This window comes from Monodon monoceros, unplaced genomic scaffold, assembly GCF_005190385.1.
Source record: "Monodon monoceros isolate NGI ecotype Baffin Bay Population unplaced genomic scaffold, NGI_Narwhal_1 Super_Scaffold_9, whole genome shotgun sequence".
NCBI lineage: Eukaryota > Metazoa > Chordata > Mammalia > Artiodactyla > Monodontidae > Monodon > Monodon monoceros.
The window spans coordinates 17,816,968-17,844,918 of NW_021703786.1; the positions used below are offsets into that span (position 1 = coordinate 17,816,968).

Sequence of the window (27,951 nt, forward strand, 5' to 3'; positions counted from 1 at the left end):
TAAATGTGTCACATTGAAGGTTAGTGTCCTTAGGTGCCTGGCCCAGGGTCACGCTGTGAGTGTACACAGACCTAGCACTACGGCTCCAAAGTCCAGGGCTCTCTCCCTCTAATAGTGGTACACGTGCACATATCCTTGCCACGGATGCCTTACCCCTATTTGGAATTCTGCCCCCGACCTTCTTCCTGTTTTCCTGACTGTAAATTCTGAACGCCACGCAACGCCGAGAAGAACCGATGTAGCGTGCAACAGCCAACATTACAGAGCGCTCCCGCCTCGCAGGCGCCTTGCAGCCGCTGGCCACGAACTCCTCTCGCCCCGCTCAACGCGCGGCTGCCTGGACGCATGCGCACGCTGGCAGCGGTTGTGCCCGGGACTCAGCCTTGCGCGCGAGGGGCGGGGCCGGAAGCAAGTCTACGTCTCCCTGTTGGTAAGAGACGGAGCTTCCACAAGCCAGACAGACGTTCTCAGGCTTCTTTTCCTCCCTTTCTCCGCTTCATCGTCTCCGAATTGCGTCACCATGGCGGACCCAGAAACTGAAGGCCTGCGAAGCACCTTCGCCTCTTACATGGCGGAGGGCGAGCGGCTCTATCTGTGCGGGGAGTTCGCTAAAGCCGCCCATAGCTTCAGCAACGTGAGTCGCGCTCCGAACCTATCAGCCACCCATCACTGAGGTCCTGATGATTCCTGAACCACCCTATTGTTTCCATTATTTCACTGTTACTGATTGATGCACACCTGTCACAGATAAGCCCCTGTTTGGCCGTTTTCTACCAATTCCCACTTGCTTTCTGCCTGGTTGTTAATAACCAACCTCTGTGTTAACACTGACCTCGTCTCCTACTTTTTTACTCAAATGTTTCGCGATTGGCCTCCTTCCTCAGTTTCCCATAACTGGTTGGGAGATTGGCTGGGAGGCTGCTTGCAGAAGTGAAGTCTGGCACACGGTTGCTTCTGGAAGGTGGTCAGTGAATAACTAACATCATAAAACTTTACTGTAGTATAAATAGCTCCACTCGATCCTAAGGGGATTGAGTGCTATTTTAGGATACCAGGCGTACTGTTAAGTGGCAAGCTTATGGGGGAGGTGCTGTTATTACGCCATTTTGTAGATGAGGAAACTGACATAGAAGTCGAGTAACACGCCCAAGATCACTGAACTAACGAGTGGCAGAGGAAGGATTCAAACTCAGGCACTCAGACTTCAGTGCTGAGGTGCTAACCACCATACTCTACTGTACTGTCTCCCAAATAAGCTTTCGTATGTTTTCATGACTGTTTCTTTTATAACAAATAGCCCGCTTGGTACAAATGGAGTGGTAGGATAGCCCTGTAACCAGTCCAAAGGCTCCCCCTAAAGTCAAGCTTCTCAACTGCTACCTAGAGTCTTTTGGCCCTTTGGATCACCAACCACATCCTAACACCAAAAATAATTGATCGGATGGGCCAGCAATTAAGTTCAGGGGCCCTGCCCCGTGCATTCTCCTCTTTCTGGATCCTGTTTCATCCTGGAGAAGCTCAGGTAGTGAGAAAAGAACATCTTGAGGGCCTATAGCTTTAGGTGAGAAGTGGGCTTTTCTAGGAAGAGAAAGTAGCTACTTTCTCTTCCTGGAAAAGTGTGAAGGTCTTAGACAGGGGCGGGTACAGTCTGATGCCTCAGGAAGGACAGTACACTGCAGACTATGGTAATGGTCTTAAGAGAAGGGAGGACATGGGGAGTAGGGGAAGCATTCTGCTGCCACTTTAGGGCCAAAATCACAGGTTCCATTTTCCCCGCACTTTCATCTTAATCCCCTGAAATAGTGATTCATTCTCAAATAAGCTATGTAAAAAGAGAGGGCACGTGGCATGGATAACCAAGTTGCAGATTGTCTAAAATCCATTTTGTTAGCCTCCAGAAGGCTAGCCTCCGAGTAGTATTTTGAATGTGTTGTGCAGCCATTACGGGTTCATGGTTGAATTTTTATGCACCAAACACCCTATGATTCTAAGTGGACTGGAGGCATCCCAGACACTAGGAGAAATTCCGAATATCCACGGGGTAGCATGTTCTCACATCTCAACCAGTGGTTTCCACAGTAGCTTGTGATTTTACCTTGTTCCAGATGAGCCAGATGCAGATAACCTAGTTGACTGAGCGGAGATCAGTGTGGTGCTGCTTTTAGTCTGAAAAGATCCAAAAGACCTGTTTGCTGGCCTGTGGAGTCCCCTTGAAACTCTGGCAGGAGGGTTTGGGCTGCTGTGTCCGTTTCGGCTTCTTACCTCGCCCTGCCTGGTGCCCGTTGACCTGAGTGGTTTCTTTCTCAGGCTCTTCACCTTCAGAACAGAGATAAGAACTGCTTGGTTGCCCGCTCCAAGTGCTTCCTCAGGATGGGAGAGCTGGAGAAATCCCTGGAAGATGCTGAGGCTTCACTCCAGGGTGACCCGACTTTCTGCAAGGTGACCGTAAGGGTGGGAGGACTCACTCTTTCTTCATCACTGCCACCGGCTGCAACAGCCTCTGGTTAGTACTGGTTGAAGAACCAGCCAGACTGCCTGGAGTTGATTGCCGTTTCCCTTCATAGGTTACTTGCCTGGCTCTCTGCCCCTGTATCCCAACATTTATCCTCAAGCCAGGGACCCTTCTGTTCCACCACACCTGAGTCCTAGAAGGCCTTGTCTGCCCTCCTTGATTTGACTTGCTCTCATTTCAGGGGCTTTTACAAAAGGCGGAGACCCTGTACACCATGGGAGACTTTGAATTTGCCTTGGTGTTCTATCATCGAGGCTACAAGCTGAGGCCCGATCGGGAATTCAGAGTTGGAATTCAGAAAGCCCAGGAAGCCATCAACAATTCAGTGGGAAGTGAGTGACCGTGAGGCCTATGCCCTTATCCAGGAGGCTCCTGGAATCCTTAGGTTTGGGGGAAGGCCCGAGGTGCACTGGGTGAGCAGCCACCACCGCAAGGGCTACAGGGAGTCCCAAGCGTGGATCTGGCCGCTCATGATTTCCTTGAGGATTAGGAACTGTCCACTGGGAAGACCAGTCCCCCGATCCGCTGTACCGAGCACTGCAGTGTCTGGTTCTCTCCAAAGCCAGATGAGAAGCACCATTTTACTCACCCCAAGACAGACGAGTAGGGCTCTTTTTGGCCTGCTGTCATAGGGTAGAATGTGGTCCTGAGCCCAGCCTTCCCCGGTCCCTGGCTTCCTCCCTTACCTCATACGCACCAAGGGCTGGCTCTGCCCATCAGCTTAGTGGGGGTGGGGGTGGGTGGAGAGCTTGCCACTGTGGGCGGCAGAATGTGGAAGTGGAGAGCACCCCTGGTGCCCAGGGCCTGCTGTGGCCTTAGGCTAGTGGGGGCTGCCTGGCTCCTAGGAGAGTGTTGAACCATTTGCTTGCTAGCCAGCTTCCACCATCCTCCTGCCAAAGGCAACTATTTCCACATAAAATAGGTGATAGATTGTGCCTGGGGGCCCGGCCGACCTGAGCCCCAGCTTTTGTCCTTGCAGGTCCTTCTTCTATTAAGCTGGAGAACAAAGGGGACCTGTCCTTCTTAAGCAAGCAGGCGGAGGTAAGGGCCCTGGCTGCTCTGACATCATGTCCTTCGGAAGGCAGAGGCCACACGTGCCTGAGGAGCACAGGAAGTTCAGCTCGGTGCTCTGTGATGACCTACAGGGGTGGGATGGGGGCAGTGCTGGGAGGGAGGCCCAAGAGGGAGGGGATATAGGTATACATAGAGCTGATTCACTTTGTTATACTGCAGAAACTAACACTACTGTAAAGCAATTATACTCCAATAAAAAAACCAAGTCTTAATGGCCCTCGTGCCTGGGAGTGATGAGCTCCTGGCCAGTGCGGGCAGTCATGAGATTCTGCCCCAGCTCCTGAGGGGTTTTGGGAGTGTAGCTGTTCCTGGACCAGACACACTCCATGGTTCTCAGCCCACGGAGGTCCTGGAGGGAGCGGTCTGGGATCACAGGCTCAGGGGACCTTGGCTGGGTGCTCCAGGCTCCTTTCTCAGGCTCTGTTGGGTATTGCTCCATATTCCCAGAGCGTGAAAGCCCAGCAGAAGCCTCATCCCGTGAGACAGCTGGTACACCATCCCAAGAGAGAGTCCAAGCAGAAGGGCTCGCTCAAGAGCGAGAAGACCATCCGACAGCTCCTGGGCGAGCTCTACGTGGACAAGGAGTATCTGGAGAAGCTCCTGTTGGATGAAGGTTTCAGACACTTTTTTTGCAACAGGGAACTCGGGGCGAAGGAAATCTGGGGTGGATGCTTAATGTATAAGCCAGAGGCAGAGCCTTTCAAAGGATATTTGCTGACACGTTCCTCTGGAACCATTCTCATTTTACCATTCTCATTTTACAGATGAGGAAACTGAGGCGTAGGAAGGTTAAGTAACTCAGTGACACGGCTCTCGGATTTGAATCCAAGAAGTCCAGTTTCTGAACCAGAGCTCTTAAGTGCTATGGTACCCTGGGAGGGAACGCCGGAGATTTACCACTGCGGTCCCCAAAGGGGTATCCCCTGAGCCTTCAGTCTGTACAGAGGGCAAAGGAATCCAGCTTGGAGGTGCTAGAAGGGAAATCCTAGGACCGTGGAACCGTAATGTCCTAAAACCTCATCTTCTCTAATCCCTCCTTTTATCAGAGAGACCCCGAATGGGGAGTAACTTGTCCAAGGTGGCGAGCAAGCTAGTGGTAGAGCTGGCAGCAGAGCCCAGGCCTCCTAACCTCCAGTGCAGCGCTCTTCCCACCACACCATGCTGGCAGGGAGAGGAAATAGGACAGAGCCTATTTCCTCATCACACATTCATTATATGACTGTCTCCTATAAACATGGGTGGTGGGAGTGTTGCCATTAGCTATTGAACCTGAGCCGGGATCGCCCTTGAAGCCAATGCCTTTTCTCCAGAACTGACTTCCCAAGGTCCTGTGTAGGATTCCTGGCAGGTTGCGTCTCAGGGGCAGCTTCACTGCTGGCACAACTCCTCTGTAACAGGCCTGGATGCTTCCCTCCCTGCAGAGGAGCTTCCATGGAAGCAAGAGGTGGCCGGAACATTACCCAAGTGGCCTTGCAGCTTTGCTCCCAGCTCTGACCTCTGGTTAGGCAGGTGGGCAGAGCTCGGGCATGCCCCTCCAGGTCCCAGCTTGCACTGGCACACTTGGCACCTGGGGACTTGCTTGTCACTGGCAACCTGGACCAGGTTGTGCATTTCGACTTTGTCTTCTCTGAGGACACAGCTTGAAATAAGGGAGCCCCGAGGGCTGGGAGCTTTTCAGAAAGCTATCTACCAGCTGCTGCTTCTGCTAGCTCGTCATGTCTTGTCGTAAGGGGCCTATGCTCGAAGCCCTGTGCCATGAGAGTGCCTGAAGAAGGGGGCTCTGGCCTTGTCTGGACCCAGTTAGACCCACTCTCCCACCCATGTGCTCTTGCTTTCATTACTGTCCCCCAATTCCAGGGAGAGGTCCCCACAGGGAGACCCTTAGCCAAGAGGAGGTGACTCCCCTTAGACGTCTCCCCACACCCTTGCCCACAGACCTGATCAGAGGCACCATGAAGTGCGGCCTGACCGTGGAGGACCTCATCATGACGGGTGTCAACTACCTGGACAGGCGCAGTGACTTCTGGAGGCAGCAGAAGCCCATCTACGCCAGGGAGCGGGACCGGAAACTGATGCAAGAGAAGTGGCTGCGGGACCGCAAGCGCCGGCCCTCACAGACGGCCCGCTACATCCTCAAGAGCCTGGAGGACATTGACATGTGTGGGTGGTGCTCTCAGAAGGGCGGACCTGTGGCCAGGTGGGGACAGAGCCGCACGGCAGCCGGAGCCCCTGGCTTCGCTGGCCTGTGGATGGAATCTGGAGGGGGAAGTGGGCTCCCCTGTCATCCGGGGCGGGGGGGCTGCTCCCCGCTCCATACCGCCTCTCTCCCTTCCCAGTGCTGACCAGCGGCAGTGCTGAAGGCAGCCTTCAGAAAGCTGAGAAAGTGTTGAAGAAGGTTCTGGAATGGAACAAAGAGGAGGTGCCCAACAAGGACGAACTGGTTGGAAACTTGCACAGCTGCATAGGGAATGCCCAGATCGAGCTGGGGCAGATGGTGGCAGCCCTGCAGAGCCACAGGAAGGACCTGGAGATCGCCAAGGAATAGTGAGTGCCTGCAAGGGCTTGGAAGGCCAAGCGGCCGAGGCCTGGGGCGGGGGCTACGTCTCAGCCTTTTGCCAGGGCTGCTGGTGGCTGAGCTCCCACTTTCTGCCCTGTGTGCCTGAGGTGGATTCCCCCAGAGGGAGGAGCCACCTATCCAGGACAAGGGCACACCTAGAATGTCAGCGTTTTTTGCCACAAAAGGAAGGTAGTGGCCCCAGATTCCAAAAAGCTCCCAGTGGTTTGGCTCTTAGGGATATTTTTATTTTTATGTCATCTCCACAAGCATTCATCAACTCCAGACATGCCAGATGTTGCTAGCATTGCGAACACAGCAGTGACCAAGACACAAGGCTCATTTCCCCGCAGAGATAAAACAAAAAGTGACACAGCTAATAAATCGCAACTGTGATAAGTGTCATAAGGAAAAAGTACAGGACCCGGTGCTACGAAAAGTGTATTCCAGGAGGACTTGACTGGGTGTTGGGGACACACTTGGCTTGTGGGAGGGCCCAGAGGTTGGCAGGAGGGAGCTTAAGGCCGAGAGGAGACTGGACCAAGCAGGTAGGGGTTGGATCAAGCAGGGCCTCAGAAACCTTGGCACTGACTAAGAGCTGGGGCTTCGAAGTTGTACCTCCCAGCTGTGGGGCCTTAGGCAGGCACTTAACTAACCTCTTGCAGCCTGGGTCTCCTCTGTCAAATGGACAGAACAGTAGCTCTTACCCGATAGGGTAGCAGGGAGGGTGACATGCAGAAGTTTACATGAAGATCTCCGAACAGCGCTGCGTGTCTGTGATGAATACTGTGTTGGCTCTCGGGAACCAGCTCTTCCCGAGACTTGATGGCCCCTCTCAGGGGTACCATCACTTTCTGGGCACCCTGGTTCTAACCTCTGGAGTCATTTGTGACCTTCTCTTGCCCGGTTCTACTCGCCCCACAGTTCTGAGCCTCTCTCAGTCTCCCATCCTCCCATTTCTGTTCTAACTTTTTAAAAACTTATTTAATTTACTTATTTTGGCCACACTGGGTCTTAGTTGCAGCATGCGGGATCTCTTATTGTGGCATGCAGACTTCTTAGTTGTGGCATGCGGGATCTAGTTCCCCGACCAGGGATCGAACCCGGGCCCCCTGCATTGGGAGCACGGAGTCTTAGCCACTGGACCGCCAGGGGAGTCCCTCCCATCCTCCCACTTCCTCTCAGGTCAGCCCTCACCTCTCCCTGCCTCGAGCTGCTCCCACACGTCACCTCCAGAGACATGCTGATTTTCACCTGTCGACTGTCCTTCCACTGCTGACACACAGGCCTTGGGCCCTCACCTCCTGCAGGTTAAAAGCAAATGCCTTCGCTTGGCACTCAGGGCCCTCTCTGAACCCACTTCTGCACAGCCCTCCAATGTCAGTCCACCCTTCTGGGCCAAACCGGATCTCCTGAACACGCCCGCCACCTGTGTTCTCCCCCTTGCTCATCCGAGTCCTAGAAGCCGTCCGTCCGTTCCCAGCTCATTTCTCACCTGCCCTCACCGTGCTGAGCAGGAATCTCGCATGTTGGCCATTCCAGGAGTAGAAAACAAGCAAACAACAACCAGCTTTGGAGACAGACCTGAATTTGATTCCTGCCTTTGGCACTTAGAAGCAGTGTGGATTTGATTCAGTTGCTGACCCTCTCAGTTTCCTCATCTCTAATGAAGGCATAATAATACCAACTCATGGGGATTTTGAGGATTAAATAAGTATATACAGTACTTTGGATCCAACGTTCTCCCGTGCCCTAAAGACATAAATCTTTACTTCTTGCCTCCCTTCTGAGCTCCGGACATGCATATGCAACAGAGTCCAAGGCATTTCCACTTGGATGTCCCACAGGAGCCCCAAATTTAACATATCCAAAGTGGAGCCCCTCATCTTCCTGCCAAATCTCTTGCTTCAGGACCCCCTATCCGTGAAGATGGCACTGGTGGCCACTCAGTCCCCAGGAAGGAGCCAAGGTAGCTTCCCAGACAGCTCACTCCCCTTACCGCTCACGCCAGCCCGCCATGGCCCATCCACGCCTCCTCCTGCCGTCAAGAGAACATTCCCCAGACTTAACTGGTGGTGCAGTGGTTAAGGATCTGCCTGCCAATGCAGGGGCCACGGGTTCGTGCCCTGGTCCGGGAAGATCCCACATGCTGTGGAGCAACTAAGCCCGTGCGCCACAACTACTGAGCCTGCGCTCTAGAGCCCGCAAGCCACAACTACTGAGCCCACATGCTGCAGCTACTGAAGCCCGTGTGCCTAGAGCCTGTGCTCCGCAACAAGAGAAGCCACGGCAATGAGAAGCCCACGCACCACGACGAAGAGCAGCCCCCGCTCGCCGCAACTAGAGAAAGCCCGCACACAGCAATGACCCAACGCAGCCAAAATAAACTAATTAATTAAAAATAAAATTTAAAAAATTTCCCTTCTCTCATTCCCTCCCACAGCTCAGTCCAGACCTTCCTCACTTCTTGCCTGTTTCCTCCGACCTGGGTTTCCTGCCGCCCAGCTGGCCCTTCTGTGCAAAACAAAGCCAGTGGTCGGGAGACAGTTCCAGCGCCCGGGTCTGCTCAGGTCAGACCGTCCTTCCTGACCTGACTTACCCTGACCTCGTTTGACCAGGCTCTCTCCGGGCCCTTGGGCATCCTGAGCCCTGGCCAGCACCTCTCGGCTCTGCTTCTGTTCAGCCTTCTCTTTTGCCAGCCCTTTCTTCATCAGCTCCCTCCTCCCCATCCTTCAAATTGTAAAGAAGTGTTTTTTTCTTGGGGAAAGCCCACCATGTGCCCCAGAGTGACTTAGCAGCCCTCCTCGGTGTTCCCTCTCCACACGCCATACGTTTCTCGCCTGCCCTGTAGACCTTGGACTTTTCTACTCCCTTTCTCTTCCCAGCATCTGCCACGTAATGGGCATGTGATGCATGTGTGCTAAGTGGCTGAGTAAGCAAACAGAGGTGTTCCTTAAACAAGCTTAGTTCCTTTGCAACATCCACAAACGGGCCTCCAGTCTTTTTTTTTTTTTTTTTTTTTTTTTTCCCTTGGCTGCGCTGGGTCTTAGTTGCAGCATGTGAGATCTTTTTAGTTGCGGCATGCATGCGGGATCTAGTTCCCCGACCAGGGATCGAACCCAGGTCCCCTGCATTGGGAGCACTGGAGTCTTACCCGCTGGACCACCAGGGAAGTCCCCGGGCCGCCAGTCTCACCCATGAGTCTCACCTGTGTGCCCCACGGGTGTCCTCAGTGGAATCAGCCCTGCTCCCACCTCCAAAGCCCACCATCCTTCCAGGCGCAGCTCAAATCCCAACTTGTCTGAGCAGCTTCTTCAGTGACCCCAGCCCTCAATTCCTTTCTCTGATTACTCTGTGGATGACTTGATGGCAGGCTTTCTCAGTCCCACTACTGTCAAAGATAACAGTACACATTATTGTTATGAACAAAGTAACATATTTCAACTTGTCTCTTCACACCGGAAAAGAGCATCCACTCTGGAAGGGGAGGCTGACATCAGAGCAGCAAACGTGGCCCAGAAGCCGAAGAGAGAGGAGCTGAGGGGGCCTCAGAGAGGAGGGAAGGAAAAGATAGGACAAGAAGGGTGGCTCCCTAGGCAGAGGGACAGGGCACGGGTGGAGGGCTGGGGGAACGGCGGCTCGTGTGCTGGGCAGGGGGGCCAGGACCTGTGGGGAGGGAGGAGGGAGGACCTAGCTGGAAGTAGTGAGGGCCAATGAGGGCTTTGTTTTCACACCAGTCCGCGGCCTTGTGCTCGACCCAGAACTGTGTGGTGCTAAGTCTCCCCACAGCCCTCAACACCACACTCCCCTCGCTTCCCTGCGGCCGCGTTGAGATGTGTCCCCTTGGCCCCTTTTCAATGTATTTACCTACATATTTATGTACATGTACACATACATAGGATTTTTAAAACAGAAGTGACTCACTTCTGTGGTTTCTTAAAAAAGAACGTGCCTTGGAAAGGAATGTCTTATTCTTCGAATAGCTTCATAGAAAGGTATTGCAGCACCCACAGTATGCACGTAGGTAACTGCATCCCTGCGGACAGACACTGAGGCTGTTCCCTTTTGCCAGCACACACACAGCTTTGCTGAGACTGCAGACAGATGTGGGTATGTCTGCGGGTAGACGGATGGCTTGGTCAGGTTTGCATTTAAAAGGCAGCGGGGCCACGGTGGGGAGACTAAATCAGAGCAGAGTTTCCTGGAAGACGAGGAAGTCTGCCACTGTGGGCCAGGGGCTGAGGGGCGAAGGGAAGAAGGGGAGCTTGCCTGAGAAGGGAGGGAGTCAGGGAGGGATGCTGGGGGAGGGGGCTGCGGTTGGGGGAGGGCTTTCTTGGTTTATTTGTTGGGAAGGAGGTATTTTTTAACAGATCAGAATGTTCATATGGTAATATGGTAATAGTAAAGAACCAGTGTAGGGGGGAGCGATTGCCTTTTCTTTATGGAAATATCTTTTTTTTTAAGGTGTAAATTTTTTTACTGAAGTATAGTTGATTTACAATGTTGTGTTAATTTCTGCTGTACAGCAAAGTGATTCAGTTATACATATATATGCATTCTTTTTCATATTATTTTCCACTTGATTTATCACAGGATATTGAATATAGTTCCCTGTGCTCTACAGTAGGACCTTGTTGTTTATCCATTCTATACATAATAGTTCCATCTGTTAACCCCAAACTCCCCCTCCATCCCTCCCCCCCGCCATTTATGGAAATATATTCATCGCTTTTCTGATGACACGTGAATACTGAAAAGATTATGTGGATAAATTAAAAGTTTCCTTCGTACTCTCATTTCCCTTGGGTAATCACTGTTAATAGTTAGATTTACATCCTCTATTTCTTTTTAAAATGCCCGCTTTTTAATTTATTTACTTATTTTTTGGTGGTTTAAAACAACGCATTTATTCTCTTATAGTTCTGGGGGTTGGCTGTCTGAAGGCAGTTTCCCTGGCCATAATCAAGGTGTTGGTAGGGCCACACTCCTCCCAGAGGCTCTGGGGAGAATCAGTTTCCTTGCCTTTTCCAGCTTCTAGAGCTGCAGTTACTGCACTCCTGGGCTCGTGGCCCCTTCCTCCATAGTCAGAGCTTTGAGCACAGCTTCTGCTTCAGGCCCGCACATTCACTTTTAACACTTAATGGGGCAACGGACGTTGTATGTGCTCCCATAATCTGACTTTTTAACTTAATATATCAGGGACTTTTTTCGTACACAAAAAATTGCACTGATTGAATTCAGATTGTTTCCACTGTTTATTACTACAAACAACACTCTCTTGAGTGTCCTTGTTACGTTATATTCTGGAGGTGAATTCCTAGAAGGGGAGTTGCTGGACCAAAGGGATATCTTTGCAAGCTGTTGCCTGTTTGCCCTCCGGAAAAGTCCCGATAATGTCCGTTCCCGGCCACAGGGCTCAAGAGGGCCTGGGTACTGCAGCCTTGCCAGCCTGGGCATCGTCCCTCCAACTGGCCCATCTTTGCCTTCTTTTCAGTTTCCATAGTGCCTAGAATGGCCTTGTCTTGCTTCTTCCCCACAGTGATCTTCCTGATGCCAAGTCCAGGGCCCTGGACAACATTGGCAGGGTTTTTGCCAGAGTTGGGAAATTCCAGCAAGCCATTGACACGTGAGTGACCCGGGACTGTCCCCTCCCTACTCTGGGGCCAGGACATCCCACCCTCCCACTGGACTCCCAGACTGGGGCAGGATGTCAGGCAAAGAGGCATCGGAAGACCCGAGTTTGGCTCCTGGCTGTGCTAAGCGACCAGGGGCAAGCCACTTCGTAAACTCTGTGGCTCATCAGTTAAATTAATTAATAGAATAGAATCATTATTTTCTCCAAATTTCCCAGTGACAAGAGTCACCGAGGACACTTGTTAGGCGTATGAGTTACTGGGCCTCTCCGCTGGAAATTCTCATTCTCCAGGTCTGGGTTAGAGCTCAGGAATCTGACTTTAACAAGTACTCCAGGTGACCCTTACTTTGGGCAAGTTCAGGACCAGGTGGACCATTGACTTCTGGGAATCTGACTTATTCTGTCCCTCTGTGCAGTCACATGGGGTCACTGGGAATGGAGTCTGAGCTCTCCAGAGGGCTTAACTGCTCGACTTTTCATGTCCAGCCCTGGGGCTGGTGACCTGCTCCAGTGGGGTGACTCAGCCCCAGGGAGACTCGGGAGCGGGCTTGACCGCACAGAGAGAAGTTGTCCTTCAGGCCTTTGTGGCTTGACTGGAATAGACTCGATCACCAGAGCCTTCTGTTCCACATCATATGGTTTCCCGAATGGCCCCTGGTGTCTAGCTGCCAAAAGACAGAGGCCTGTGAGTGTTTACCTACCCACTTGTATCTTTTTTACATTAAAATACATATATTTCTTTTTAAATAAAAATTTAATACATGTCAATCCCAATCTCCCAATTCATCACCCCCCCACCCCCACCGCTTTCCCCCCTTGGTGTCCATACGTTTGTTCTCTACATCTGTGACTCAACTTCTGCCCTGCAAACTAGTTCATCTGTACCATTTTTCTAGGTTCCACATATATGCATTAATATACGATATTTGTTTTTCTCTTTCTGACTTACTTCTCTCTGTATGACAGTCTCTAGATCCACCCATGTCTCTACAAATGACCCAATTTCGTTCCTTTTTATGGCTGAGTAATATTCCATTGTATATATGTACCACATCTTCTTTATCCATTCATCTGTCAGTGGGCTTTTAGGTTGCTTCCATGACCTGGCTATTGTAAATAGTGCTGCAGTGAACATTGGGATGCATGTGTCTTTTTGAATTATGGTTTTCTCAGGGTATATGCCCAGTAGTGGGATTGCTGGGTCATGTGGTAGTTCTATTTTTAGATTTTTAAGGAACATCCATACTGTTCTCCATAGTGGCTGTATCAATTTACATTCCCACCAACAGTGCAAGAGGGTTCCCTTTTCTCCACACCCTCTCCAGCATGTGTTGTTTGTACATTTTCTGATGATGCCCATTCTAACTGGGGTGAGGTGATGCCTCACTGTAGTTTTGATTTGCATTTCTCTAATAATTAGTGATGTTGAGCAGCTTTTCATGTGCTTCTTGGCCATCTGTATGTCTTCTTTGGAGAAATGTCTATTTAGGTCTTCTGCCCATTTTTGGATTGGGTTGTTTGTTTTTTTAATATTGAGCTGCATGAGCTGTTTAAATATTTTAGAGATTAATCCTTTGTCCGTTGATTTGTTTGCAAATATTTTCTCCCATTTTGAGGGTTGTCTTTTCGTCTTGTTTATGGTTTCCTTTGCTGTGCAAAAGCTTTTAAGTTTCATTAGGTCCCATTTGTTTATTTTTGTTTTTATTTCCATTATTCCAGGAGGTGGATCAAAAAAGATCTTGCTGTGATTTATGTCAAAGAGTGTTCTTCCTGTGTTTTCCTCTAAGAGTTTTATAGTGTCCAGTCTTACATTTAGGTCTCTAATCCATTTTGAGTTTATTTTTGTGTATGGTGTTAGGGAGGTTTCTAATTTCATTCTTTTACATGTAGCTGTCCAGTTTTCCCAGCACCACTTATTGAAGAGACTGTCTTTTCTCCATTGTATATCCTTGCCTCCTTTGTCATAGATTAGTTGACCATAGGTGCATGGGTTTATCTGTGGGCTTTCTATCTTGTTCCATTGATCTATATTTCTGTTTTTGTGCCAGTACCATATTGTCTTGATTACTGTAGCTTTGTAGTATAGTCTGAAGTCAGGGAGTCTGATTCCTTCAGCTCCGTTTTTTTCCCTCAAGACTGCTTTGGCTATTCGGGGTCTTTTGTGTCTCCATACAAATTTTAAGATTTTTTGTTCTAGTTCTGTAACAAATGCCATTGGTAATTTGATAGGGATTGCATGGAATCTGTAGATTGCTTTGGGTAGTATAGTCATTTTCACAATATTGATTCTTCCAATCCAAGAACATGGTATATCTCTCCATCTGTTGGTATCATCTTTAATTTCTTTCATCAGTGTCTTATAGTTTTCTGCATACAGGTCTTTTGTCTCCCTAGGTAGCTTTATTCCTAGATATTTTATTCCTTTTGTTGTAATGGTAAATGGGAGTGTTTCCTTATTTCTCTTTCAGATTTTTCATCATTAGTGTATAGGAATGCAAGAGATTTCTGTGCATTAATTTTGTATCCTGCTACTTTACCAAACTCATTGATTAGCTCTAGTAGTTTTCTGGTGACATATTTAGGATTCTCTATGCATAGTATCGTGTCATCTGCAAACAGTGACAGTTTTACTTCTTCTTTTCCAATTTGTATTCATTTTATTTCTTTTTCTTCTCTGATTGCCGTGGCTAGGACTTCCAAAACTATGCTGAATAATAGTGGTGAGAGTGGACATCTTTGTCTTGTTCCTGATCTTAGAGGAAATGCTTTCAGCTTTTCACCATTGAGAATGATGTTTGCTGTGGGTTTGTCCTGTGTGGCCTTTATTATGTTGAGGTAGGTTCCCTCTATGCCCACTCTCTGGAGAGTTTTTATCATAAATGGGTGTTGAATTTTGTCAAAAGCTTTTTCTGCATCTATTGAGATGATCATATGGTTTTTATTCTTCAGTTTGTTAATATGGTGTATCACATTGATTGATTTGCGTATATTGAAGAATCCTTGCATCCCTGGGATAAATCATGATGTATGATCCCTTTAATGTGTTGTTGGATTCTGTTTGCTAGTATTTTGTTGAGGATTTTTGCATCTATATTCATCGGTGATATTGGTCTGTAATTTTCTTTTTTTGTAGTATCTCTGGTTTTGGTATCAGGGTGATGGTGGCCTCATAGAATGAGTTTGGGAGTGTTCCTTCCTCTGCAGTTTTTTGGAAGAGTTTGCGAAGGGTGGGTTTAGCTCTTCTCTAAATGTTTGATAGAATTCACCTGTGAAGCCATCTGGTCCTGGACTTTTGTTTGTTGGAAGATTTTTAATCACAGTTTCAATTTCATTACTTGTGATTGGTCTGTTCATATTTTCTATTTTTTCCTGGTTCAGTCTTGGAAGGTTATACCTTTCTAAGAATCTGTCCATTTCTTCCAGGTTGTCCATTTTATTGGCATAGAGTTGCTTGTAGTAGTCTCTTAGGATGCTTTGTACTTCTGTGGTGTTCGTTGTAACTTTTTCAATTCTAATTTTATTGATTTGAGTCCTCTCCCTCTTTTTTTTTTTTTTTTTGCGGTATGCGGGCCTCTCACCGCTGCGGCCTCTCCCACCGCGGAGCACAGGCTCCAGACGCGCAGGCCCAGTGGCCATGGCTCACGGGCGCAGCCGCCCCGCGGCATGTGGGATCCCCCCGGACCGGGACACGAACCCGTGTCCCCTGCATCGGCAGGCGGACTCCCAACCACTGCGCCACCAGGGAAGCCCCTCTCCCTCTTTTTCTTGATGAGTCTAGCTAATGGTTTATCAATTTTGTTTATCTTCGCAAAGAACCAGCTTTTAGTTTTATTGATCTTTGCTATTGTTTTCTTTGTTTCTATTTCATTTATTTCTGCTCTGATCTTTATGATTTCTTTCCTTCTGCTAACTTTGGGTTTTGTTTCTTCTTCTTTCTCTAGTTTCTTTAGGTGTAAGGTTAGATTGTTTATTTGAGATTTTTCTTGTTTCTTGAGGTAGGCTTGTACAGCTATAAACTTCCCTCTTAGAGCTGCTTTTGCCAATCCCATAGGTTTTGGATCATCGTGTTTTCATTGTCATTTGTCTCTAGGTATTTTTTGATTTCCTCTTTAATTTCTTCAGTGATCTCTTGGTTATTTAGTAACGTATTGTTTAGCCTCCATGTGTTTGTGTTTTTTACGTTTTTTTCCCTGTAATTGATTTCTAATCTCATAGCGTTGTGGTCAGAAAATATGCTTGATATGATTTCAATTTTCTTAAATTTACTGAGGCTTGATTTGTGACCCAAGATGTGATGTATCCTGGAGAATGTTCTGTGCACACTTGAGAAGAAAGTGTAATCTGCTGTTTTTGGATGGAATGTCCTGTAAATATCAATTAAATCTATCTGGTCTGTTGTGTCATTTAAAGCTTGTGTTTCCTTGTTACTTTTCTGTTTGGATGATCTGTCCATTGGTGTAAGTGAGGTGTTAAAGTCCCCCACTATTATTGTGTTACTGTCGATTTCCTCTTTTACAGCTGTTAGCAGTTGCCTTATGTATTGAGGTGTTCCTATGTTGGGCGCATATGTATTTATAATTGTTATATATTCTTCTTGGATTGATCCCTTGATCATTAAATAGTGTCCTTCCTTGCCTCTTGTAACATTCTTTATTTTAAAGTCTATTTTATCTGATACGAGTATTGCTACTCCAGCTTTCTTCTGATTTCCATTTGCATGGAATATCTTTTTCCATCCCCTCACTTTCAGTCTGTATGTGTCCCTAGGTCTGAAGTGGCTCTCTCGTAGACAGCATATATATGGGTCTTGTTTTTGTATCCATTCAGCAAGCCTGTGTCTTTTGGTTGGAGCATTTAATCCATTCACGTTTAAGGTAATTATCAATATGCATGTTCCTATTACCATTTTCTTAATTGTTTCGGGTTTGTTTTTGTAGGTCCTTTTCTTCTCTTGTGTTTCCCACTCAGAGAAGTTCCTTTAGCATTTGTTGTAGAGCTGGTTCGGTGGTGCTGAATTCTCTTAGCTTTTGCTTGTCTGTAAAGCTTTTAATTTCTCCATGGAATCTGAATGAGATCCTTGCTGGGTAGAGTAATCTTGGTTGTAGGTTCTTCCCTTTCATCACTTTAAGTATATCATGCCACTCCCTTCTGGCTTTGTAGAGTTTCTGCTGAGAAATCAGCTGTTAACCTTATGGGAGTTCCCTTGTATGTTATTTGTCGTTTTTCCCTTGCTGCTTTCAATAATTTTTCTTTGTCTTTAATTTTTGCCAGTTTGATTACTATGTGTCTCAGTGTGTTTCTCCTTGGGTTTATCCTGTATGGGACTCTGTGTGCTTCCTGGACTTGGGTAGCTATTTCCTTTCCTATGTTAAGGAAGTTTTCGACTATAATCTCTTCAAATATTTTCTTAGGCCCTTTCTCTCTCTCTTCTCCTTCTGGGACCCCTATAATACAAATGTTGTTGTGTTTAATGTTGTTCCAGAGGTCTCTTAGGCTGTCTTCATTTCTTTTCATTCTTTTTTCTTTATTCTGTTCCACAGCAGTGAATTCCACCATTCTGTCCTCCAGGTCACTTATCCATTCTTCTGCCTGAGTTATTCTGCTATTGATTCCTTCTAGTGTATTTTTCATTTCAGTTATTGTATTGTTCATCTCTGTTTGTTTGTTAATTCTTCTAGATCTTTGTTAAACATTCCTTGCATCTTCTCGATATTTGCCTCCATTCTTTTTCCAAGGTCCTGGATCATCTTCACTATCATTATTCTGAATTCTTTTTCTGGAAGGTTGCCTATATCCACTTCATTTAGTTGTTTTTCTGGGGTTTTATCTTGTTCCTTCATCTGGTACATAGCCCTCTGCCTTTTCATCTTGTCTTTCTGTCAATGTGGTTTTTGTTCCACAGGCTGCAGGATTGTAGTTCTTCTTGCTTCTGCTGTCTGCCCTCTGGTGGATGAGGCTATCTAAGAGGCTTGTGCAAGTTTCCTGATGGGAGGGATTGGTGGTGGGTAGATCTGGCTGTTGCTCTGGTGGGCAGAGCTCAGTAAAACTTTAATCCACTTGTCTGCTGATGGGTGGGGCTGGGTCCCCTCCCTGTTGGTTTTTTGGCCTGAGGCAACCCAGCACTGGAGTCTACCCGGCTCTTTGGTGGGGCTAATGGCGGACTCTGGGAGGGCTCATGCCAAGGAGTACTTCCCAGAACTTCTGCTGCCAGTGTCCTTGTCCTCACGGTGAGACACAGCCACCCCCTGCCTCTGCAGGAGACCCTCCAACACTAGCAGGTAGGTCTTGTTCAGTCTCCCCTGGGGTCACTGCTCCTTCCCCTGGGTCCCAGTGCACACACTACTTTGTGTGTGCCCTCCAGGAGTGGAGTCTCTGTTTCCCCCAGTCCTGTCAAAGTCCTGCAATCAAATCCCACTAGCCTTCAAAGTCTGATTCTCTAAGAATTCCTCCTCCCGTTGCCGGACCCCCAGGTTGGGAAGCCTGACGTGGGGCTCAGAACCTTTATTCCAGTGGGTGGACTTCTGTGGTATAAGTGTTCTCCAGTTTGTGAGTCACCCACCCGGCAGCTATGGGATTTGATTTTATTGTCCTTGCGCCCCTCCTGCCGTCTCACTGTGGCTTCTCCTCTGTCTCTGGATGTGGGGTGTCCTCCTTGGTGAGTTCCAGCGTCTTCCTGTCGATGATTGTCCCGCAGCTAGTTGTGATTCTGGTGCTCTCGCAAGAGGGAGTGAGAGCCCGTCCTTCTACTCCACCCTCTTGAACCAATCCCTGTATCTTTTTATAATAAAACGTTTTATAGTAAATGTGCTTAATGTTAAAATATTAGTTTGGAAAATATAGAAAAGTAAAAGAAAAAGTCTTCAGTCCCACCACCCAGAGACAAGTACTAATTCTAATCCTGCTCTTCCTTTTATTGGTATTTTGTTTTTCATTCCAGTCTTTTCTCTGTGTTGATTTTCTCTTACATGTGCTTAATGATATTCTTAAATGTTATTATGTTATTTCAAATCCTGTTTTACAAACATTATTTTCAACTCTTATATCGTCAAAGCCAGTCCCATAGATACAGCAAAATAACTTTAGTAGTTTAAAAATATGTTAATGCTTGTTAGCTCCACCCCTGTTTCTAAAAGGACTGGTAGTTGGAGAACAGTTTTTCTTCTGCCATCAGTAGGAAGCCCAGCCTCCTATGGCCGAGTGCAGGGCCTGAGCGGAAGGAGCTGACCCTGGTTCTTGTGTCCCCAGATGGGAGGAGAAGATCCCTCTGGCCAAAAGCACCCTGGAGAAGACCTGGCTGTTCCATGAGATTGGCCGCTGCTACTTGGAGCTGGACCAGGCCTGGCAGGCCCAGAATTATGGTGAGAAGTCCCAGCAGTGGGCTGAGGAAGAAGGGGACATCGAGTGGCAGCTGAACGCCAGTGTTCTGGTGGCACAGGCACAAGGTATGGGCCCCATGAGGACCACCCTACCTTTCCCATGTCAGGGCCGGGAATCCTGTGGCCTGAACTTACCATCCCAGTGTATCCCTGCGTTGAGAGTTCCGATTCTGAGAGTGGGGATAAACCCCTGCATTTTGACCAGCGTATGTAGTGCCTACTTTAAGCTAAGCTCAGTTAGGGCTTGGGGGCCCCTGAGAGCTGCCCTGCCCTTGAGGAACTCATCTGCAGACCAGCACAGTGTCATGTTGTCATCAAAACAGCTCCACTCCTCTTGCCTCGGTAGCCTTTACATGTGCCTTCTTGTACCTAATCACTGTGCAAGCCAGTGATGGAGGCATTATTGCCCTCTTATAGTTGGGGAAACGGAGACTCCGAGTGGTTCAGCAGATTGCCCCAGGTCACGTGAGGGAACTTTTTCGGGTGATGGAAAATTTCTAAAATCGGGTTGTGCTGATCATTGCACAAGCCTATAAATTTACCCCAAATCGTTGAACCCCAAATCGTTGAACTGTATACTTACGAACGGGTGCATTTCATACTAAGTGAATTACATCTCAATAAAGTTGGTAAAAAACAGCAAGGGGCAGGGGTGAGGAGGAACAGATGAAACAAGATTGGTGATATTTTGGTATTTTTAAAAATTTTTAAATTTTATATTGGAGTAGAGTTGATTTACAATGTTGTGTTAGTTTCAGGTGTACAGCAAAGTGATTTAGTTACACATGTACATAGGTCTATTCTTTTTTCAGATTCTTTTCCCATATAGGTTATTACAGAGCACTGAGTAGAGTCTCCTGTGCTGTGCGGTAGATCCTTGTTGCTTATCTATTTCATATGTAGTAGTGTGTATATGTTAATCCCAACCTCCTAATTTATCCTAATTTATCTCTCCCCCCAACCTTTCCCCTTTGGTAAGTTTGTTTTCTAAGTCTGTGAGTTAGTTTCTGTTTTGTAAATAAGTTTATGTGTATCATTTTTTTTTCCTGCGGTTTTTTTTTTTTTTTTTTTGCAGTACGCGGGCCTCTCACTGTTGTGGCCTCTCCCGTTGCGGAGCACAGGCTCCGGATGCGCAGGCTCAGCGGCCGTGGCTCATGGGCCCAGCCGCTCCGCGGCACGTGGGACCTTCCCAGACCGGGGCACGAACCCGTGTCCCCTGCATCGGCAGGCGGACTCCCAACCACTGACTGCGCCACCAGGGAAGCCCTGTGTGTATCACTTTTTAAGCTTCCACATATAAGTGACGTCATATGATATTTGAAGCTGGGTGATGAGTAATGGGGGCTCATGATACTATTCCTCCGACTTTTCTGTATATTTGAAATATTTCATAATATGAACTTAAAAAACAAATAGCTTACAGTAATAAGCAAGCAGTGGAGCTCGGGCTCCTAATCACTGTGCTGAGCTGCCCTGCTCCGGGCACGCAGCTGACCCCAGAGAAGGAGGAAGCGTGATAGGTGCTCTGATCAGGGGCCTTAGCACACATTCACTTATTCACATCACAGATGCTTACCTGGAACCTTCTAGGCACCAAAGCTGGGCATACAGTAGGGAGCAAAACTGGTAACTATCTCCTGCCCGCATGCCTGAGGAGTAACTTTTAAGCAGAAACATTAAGAATGCAAAGGCACCAGCTGTTCCAAGATCTGAAGACAGAACTTTTCGGCCAAAGGGACTGCATTTAAGGAGGTGGGCAGGAGTTTGGCTGATTTAAGAAACTGAAGGAGACCAGTGTCAAGCTCCTGGGGGCCAGGAAAGTCTGGAGAGAGGAGGCTGGTGAGGGGCCAGACCCACAGGGACTCCTGGGCCTCGTTACGTCTTGTAGATTCTTCCCTAAAAACATAGAGAAAACCACTTGAAAACTGTAAACTGCGGAAGACATGATTACTGTGGCGTTTCCTAGAACTCTTTCCTGTTCCTGTGAGGACTTTTCTTTCTTTGGCTGTGCAGCAGGGCTTGCACGATCCTAGTTCCGCAACCAGGGATTGAACCCAGACTCCAGCTGTGAAAGCACCCAGTCCTAACCACTGGAGGTCTTATTAGGCCCTGAGGGCCTTTGGAGAAACAGGCCACTCACTGCCGGTCTCAGTTTCCCCACTCTAGGGTGGAAAAATCCAATCGAGTGCAGCAGCCTGAGAGCCACTGGGTTGTAGAGGCAACACAGCCGAGCGGGCAGATCTTGGGCTCTGGGCCCTCCTGGCAAGTGCCACTCTGTGCCTCAGTTTCGTCCTCTGTAAATAGGGATAATTATATCAATAGTATGTACCTAGAGGGTTGGTGTGAAGAAATAAGGTAATACCTAAGCGTGTAAGCACTTAGAACAAGAACTAGCATATAGCGAGCACTCCAGAAATACTCATTTCTTCCTTCCTGCCCTCTCGTCAGCTTCCCATAAGTGTTTCTAACACAGATGAGAAACAATTACAATCCTTAGAAAAGTCGATTTATGGCTCAACGAAAATGTAAATATAAATGTGTAGATTTGTGGATACACAGAGGGGGGAAGAGAAGAGGAAAAGGGCTCCCAGAATGAAGATAACTTCAGGTTATAGATTCAGTTAAAAGGAACGGCCTTTACTGCGTCACTCCCGTAAGTGTTATGACTCCTATTCCGACCTGCGGTGTCCGAATGACATTGACATTTATTCAGGGTGGTCTCTGAGGGATTACAGTGACTTTCCTTCCTTTCAAATGTGTATTTGAAAAAGAAATATGTATTGACCTCATTCACTGTGACTCCACAGACTTTCAGAACTATATTAGAATTGCTTTTCAGATATAATGCCTTTTGCAGTTTGACTTATGGACACAAGGCCCTTCTTTCCCCGGGGATCCCAAAGCAGTTCATGGGGAGGGGTGGATCTTGGGGTCCTCAGTTATAAGAGGAAGCAGTGGTGTGTAAAGAAAGTGGAGTGTGGTGTTCCCAGACCCTGGCAGGTGAGCACTTTTCTCCTTCCTTCCTGAAATTAACCTCTTTTCAAGGGCAGCCAATCAGTCCATAGGCCATCATCCCTGGCCCAGCACTAACCTGTCCGGTGAGTGAGCTCGGGGGAGCTGCCTCCTCTCTGGGTTCGGATTGTACCAGCGTGGGCATTGATGTCCCAGCCGCTGGCCCACGAGTCACAGCCAGCCCATCCAGATGTGTTTGGTCTCCACAGTGTTCTTAACAAATTTGAGTGAACATTAAAAAAAAAAAAAAAAAGATATTTTCTGGAACAATCTAAAGATGGGGCAAGATGGAGTTGTCCCCCTGGAGACGCATGATGTGGGCACAGACCCCTTCCCTCACTGACTCTTTGCACCTGAAATCCAAGGCTCAGCCTCTCAGGTTCTGGTCCTTAGCGGTGAGGACCAGAAATGTCCTGGGTGAGGACCCAGGAATGTCTGGAAAGGGTGGTGCTGGGAGGCCCAGATGCTGCCCGCCTGGGGCTGCTCCCGAGGGCCACTGGCACCTGCAGGGCGGCCGCATCGTGCAGCACACAATGTCACAATCTACCTGTCTCCCTCGTGCTCTTCAGTGAAGCTGAGAGACTTCCAGTCGGCAGTGAACAACTTTGAGAAGGCCCTGGAGAGAGCGAAGCTCGTCCATAACAGCCGGGCACAGCAGGCCATCATCAACGTGAGCCTCTCCCCCGCTGGGCCGGCTCTGGGGCTGGGTGGGCCCCCCGGGCTCTCAACCCCAGATATTTATCACCCCCCCAACCGCAGGGCACATTCTGGGTAGGGCAGTGGCTTTCCACTGTTTGTGTGTTACCGCCATCAGATGCTATAGCAACCCAGCCAATACCCATACTGTGAACTTTTTATTTTGGGCCACGCCTTGCAGTGCAGCTTGCAGGATCTTAGTTCCCAGACCAGGGGTCGAACCCGCACACTCGGCAGTGCACGCTCGGAGTCCCAGCCACTGGACTGCCAGAGAATTCACCTCAATACACATACTTTTCTTTGAAAAAACAGACAAAAAAAATAGAAAGTTTTACAAAACATATTTACCTTTACTATGTACACTGATATTTCCTACTCTATTCTATTTTCTTTTCATTCCTTTTCTTTAATGCTGGCTGAGCCCTCCTAAGCGCATTTTAGGACTTGCAGTTTGAAAAGTACCAGCCCCCCCATCCCCCACCCCGCCCCCAGGAGCCGATAAGAAATCAGCGTGATTGCCTCACCCTCTTGCGCTGCTTGGTCAGGCAGCCATTTAGAGTAAAAGGAATTAAAAGTAAGTAAAAGTTACGGTTCAGTTCCTCAGTCACACTAGCCGTGTTTCAAGTGCCCAATAGCCACGTGAGGCCTCTGGGTACCACACGGTGCAGATCTAAAGTCTTCCCGTCACTGCACCAAAGGTGACGACCATGGTCCCGGCCCTCAGGAAGTGTGGTGTCTACAGGAAGCTTAGAACACAACGCCCTCGTTCCTGACCCGTGCGACAGGGACTAGGGGATTCAGCGTGAGAGCCTCAGCGGGTAGGCAGGGCTGGGCCTTTCCCCTAAAGGAGGGTTTGAGGTCGCCTTGGAGGCTGGGCAGGTTTTGAAAGTAGGAGGCAAAGAGAAGCGCCTGTCAAGCCAAATGGACCCACGGCCCTAAGTGGCTCCTCATGGGACCAGGCCCCTGACCTTTCACCCCCCGGAATGGCATCTCCAGGCAGGAAAGCATACGAGGGGGGCAGACCAACGCTGCACAAGAGAGTCTAGGCCCGGCAGACGTTTCCTGAGTGTTTAGTGGTGTTCTGCCCCGGGGGGGTCAGGGGGAGGGCTGCGACGAAGAGGGCAGAGTTGCCCTCAAGATGCACACAGGCTGAGTTCCAGGTCCCCGGGGGTCCTGCAGACACCGTGGGAGCCCCTCAGAAGGCAGGCCAGCCCCCAGCCACAGTGTGTGGCTGAGTCCCCTCCGTGGCTTGCTGCCTGGCTGCGGGCTGAAGGGCTTGCCTTGTCTCTTTTACACTGGCTGAAGCCAAGAGAAGCTTTAGGTTAAAAGGTGGGACTCAGTAGACAGACGCAACCCCCCAGAACAGGCCTGAGCCCGAGGGAAATGAGTTTGAGTTGCCTGCAAGCCGCGCTATCTCTCATACCACTTAGTGTGGGGAGTTCCAAGTGCATAGTATCCACTAACCTCAGGGCGGCAGTCTTCAGAAGAGCCAGGGGAAAGGGGAGGGGGCAGGGTTCTGCACAGCCCTGCCTCCTGGCGCTGGGGCTTGGGTGGGGAAAGGACAGGTCACACGGGGTTAAGAGAGCTCACCAGCTCCTCTGCCACCCACAGGCCCTGGACGATGTCAACAAGGGCATCATTGAAGAGCTGAAGAAAACCAACTACAGGGAGATACTCAAAGATAAGAAGGAGAAAGGTGAGTTCTGGGGCCCCGAAGACGGCAACCTCAGAACGCTCCCTCTGCTTTCCTTCTGGCAGTCTTCGCCATGCTTTCCTGCCATTCCTTCGGTCGGGGGCTTGGCACTGCTCACCAAGTATCCTGATTTCAGTGCCGCCACCAACCCCAGCCTTTCTTGGGACAGGAGAGGGAGACCTCGGGCTGCGGTCAGAACCCGTGCTGTCTGCCCTATTTCTTCAGTACTCCTGTATTTCTTTAATCAATTCATCAACTATTTGTTGAGCGCTTGTCACGTGCCAGGAAGGTGTGAGATTTGGGAGGAGACAGAAGCTTGGTCCCTGCCCTGGAGGAGCCCACAGCCCAGTGGGAGAGCCAGGCGATTAGAGTTGCCGGCGACCAGGCCTCCTGCACCGGAGCCTGCTGTGCAGGGGGACAGTGCTCTGCTGTGAGGTCCCGGGCAGGGGCGCTCCCAGTTCTGTGGGGAGGTAGGGAATGCTTCCAAGAGGGAGAATCTTCTGCTTCAGGCTCCAAAAGATGCCCAAGCATTTTCCAGATACAAGATGGAAGGTTGAGGGCATTTCCGGTGGGAAACAGAAGGAGCAAAGACAGAGGTGGAATGACAGTAGCTTACACTGCGGGGGCTCTTACCGCTGGCCCGACACTGGGTTAAGCATTAGACAGAATGATCTCACTCGGTCCTCACCACCTAGGAGGTAGGTACTGTTTTGGGGGCACTGGAGCCTGAGTGATCTGCCCACGTCACACAGCAGTCTGACTCAGAGCCACACGCTCCCCTGCTGCCGGCAGCTGCTCTTCAGGGCCAGCAGTGGGCAGCGCAGGGGTCGGGGCAGGGGACCCAAGGGCCAGCTGAGCTGCATAGGTGGCAGGGCTGTGCTCCTGCTGGCCGGTCTAGCCCTTATCACATTCTTTCTCCCGAGGGCTCCAGGGAGTAGAGAGGCCTTTGATCCCCCGCCTTGCTCTAGGCTGTCTGACTGGCTCCCATGAAAGGAGTGAGGGAAGAGGAAGTGGCTGGGACTCCAGGCCCCACCGTCGACAGGGACCAGGGACGGGCCCCAGAGGGGGAGGGATGATAAGAGAAGCTGACCTCCACTCGGTGCTTCCTGCATGCCAGGCGCTCGTCTAAGCTTTATACATACCGACTCATCTGATCCCAGAGCACTAAGAAATAAGTATTCCGTGCTTGATTTTACGGGTGTGGACATGGAGGCAGAGGGGTTAAAGTCCCACAGCGGATTCCAGTCTCCAGCAGCCTACCTCTGGAACCCATGCTTTTCCCACGCTTGTGCAGTTTCTGTCGGCCCCTCTGAGGGGCCCTCCCTCCAGCCAAATCGCAGTAAAGGGTAGCTGGGGCTGGGGCTCCGGGCTCCTCGGGGGACAGAGCCCCTTGCAGGCACCGAGGCTGAAACCCTCTCTGATCCAGGTACAGCAGCGGGAATTTGGGCATGGGGTTTCTGGGCACCTGAGCAGCCAGATGACAGCCTTTTATTATCCAGCACCTGCCACGTGGTGGCCAGATCCCCTCAGAGATCTGCCTCTGCCTCCACACACCCTTGGAACTGCGCTCAGAAGCCACAGAAGCAATAATGTGAAGGGTACAGCAGGGAAGTGGCAGATGCTCCAAGCATCCTCCTCCCTTGGCCGACGGAGTGCTGGGAAAGGCATCCTGAAAACTCCTCCGGAAGGCCCTGAGGCCGGCAGCTGCTGGGCACTTCCCCTCCCGGACAGCAGGTGGCAGCATTGCATGTGTCTTGGCCAAACCACGTCATTTTCCTGCTCTGAACCCAGAGCCCCTATAGGCGGCTTAGAAACCAGGACTTCCAGGAAGTGGAAGGAGACTCAGGAAGGGATTGGTAACTTTTCTATGTAGCTGGTGAAAACAACGAGCAAAGATCCCTTGGGTTGTAAAATTGCTCTCCGTCCGAACTTCCACCACAATCTGCTCACGTTTTTACGGGGAACCTCCCAACAAATGATGAATATGCTTCCCAGGGACGAAGGGAAATGCAGAATGGGGATGCTGGAGGAGAAGCCACTGTCCTTTCCCAGCACCTGTGCTAGTTCTCGTAGGGAAAAAGAAAGAATGTGGTCTGGGGGCAGACTGTCCTGGGTTCAAATCCTGGCTCTGCCAGTTATTTATTTGCAATGTAACCATCGTGTGTGATTTCCCCTTTATCAATCTCAGGTCCCTCGACTGCAAACTCGAATCAGTAACACTGTGCAATTTTTTTTTTTTTTTTTTTTTTTTTTTGCGGTACGCGGGCCTCTCACCGCTGTGGCCTCTCCCGTTGCGGAGCACAGGCTCCGGACGCGCAGGCTCAGCGGCCATGGCTCACGGGCCCAGCCGCTCCACGGCATGTGGGATCTTCCTGGACCAGGGCACGAACCCGTGTCCCCTGCATCGGCAGGCGGACTCTCAACCACTGTGCCACCAGGGAAGCCCCACTATGCAATTTTTTGATGACTGAACGGTATAATCTGTGCCGCTCACATGATGCCAGGAACAGAGCTGGTGCTCAGTAAATGATGATCCCTTTTCTCATTTTGGAAAGGGGTGCTGTCTCTTAGAAGCACAGGCCCCCACAGGCTGGGGTTCCCCCAGGCCCGGAGACGGACAAACTTCTACCTTTCTTCCCTCCTTTCTCTTGTTTTTCAGAAGATGCCACTACGTTGGATAGTATAACAGTGATGGCAAAGGAGAAGGAAACGATGAGAATGAGAGATGAACCCGAGAAGGTCACCGAGAAGGTGATGAAGCAGTGCGAGCGGGAGCAAATGAAGAGTGAGAAAGCGACCGAAGGTGACTTGTCTAAGGAAACCCTGGGGATCACAGCTAGTGGACCAGAAGAACATAGGCAGAGAGGAGAAGTAGAAAAAGCCAGCCCCTCAAGGAGAAAAGGACCAGCTGCGATGGAGGGAGGTCCAGGAGATGTTGCCGAGGGACAATCCGGAGAAGCAGGCAGGAAACTAACAGCAGTGAACAGAGGGGAAACAAGAGAAATTTACAGGAGGTCTTCAGAACTGGACCAAAACCTCTCAGAAGAATCAAGCACGAGGGAGTCTGAAGGACTAGAGAAGACACTTTCAGAAATCGGCAGAAGAGGGTCCAAAGCACTGGGGAAAACAGAATCGGGAGAAATAAGAGAACCAGAAATAACAGAAAATTCTGAAAAAATGGAAAAAGATGAAAAGGAAGACGAATGAAGCCATCGAGTAGGCATTACAATCAGGAGGCTGGTGTTCACAGGGACCACGGAGATCTTATTAAACTGGACCTTCAAGCTGAGATTTGTCTCTAATAGGAAAACATGTGGACTGGGTCCCACAGGTCACCTCTGTCTCTTTCTATTACTGTGTTCCCTTTAAATGTGCATCTTTCACTCTTACAAACCCTGA

The 27,951-nt window shown here is 49.4% G+C and overlaps 1 protein-coding gene across 2 annotated transcripts; it reads left to right on the top strand.

Annotated features, from left to right (window-relative positions):
* The first annotated feature begins 421 nt into the window (after positions 1 to 421).
* Positions 422 to 27,945, top strand: TTC25 (tetratricopeptide repeat domain 25). Of its 2 annotated transcripts, XM_029212439.1 has the most exons (12): positions 422 to 634; positions 2,308 to 2,439; positions 2,694 to 2,844; positions 3,492 to 3,553; positions 4,034 to 4,199; positions 5,522 to 5,746; positions 5,923 to 6,130; positions 11,680 to 11,766; positions 19,021 to 19,217; positions 22,733 to 22,833; positions 24,471 to 24,555; positions 27,212 to 27,945. In XM_029212439.1, the coding sequence occupies exons 1-12, from the start codon at positions 521 to 523 to the stop codon at positions 27,757 to 27,759; spliced, it is 2,076 nt and encodes a 691-aa protein (XP_029068272.1). In that variant the 5' UTR covers positions 422 to 520; the 3' UTR covers positions 27,760 to 27,945. The 2 variants fall into 2 exon arrangements, with proteins under 2 accessions (XP_029068272.1, XP_029068273.1); XM_029212440.1 differs by lacking the exon at positions 422 to 634 and having other exon boundaries at positions 2,310 to 2,503.
* Positions 27,946 to 27,951: the final 6 nt, after the last annotated feature.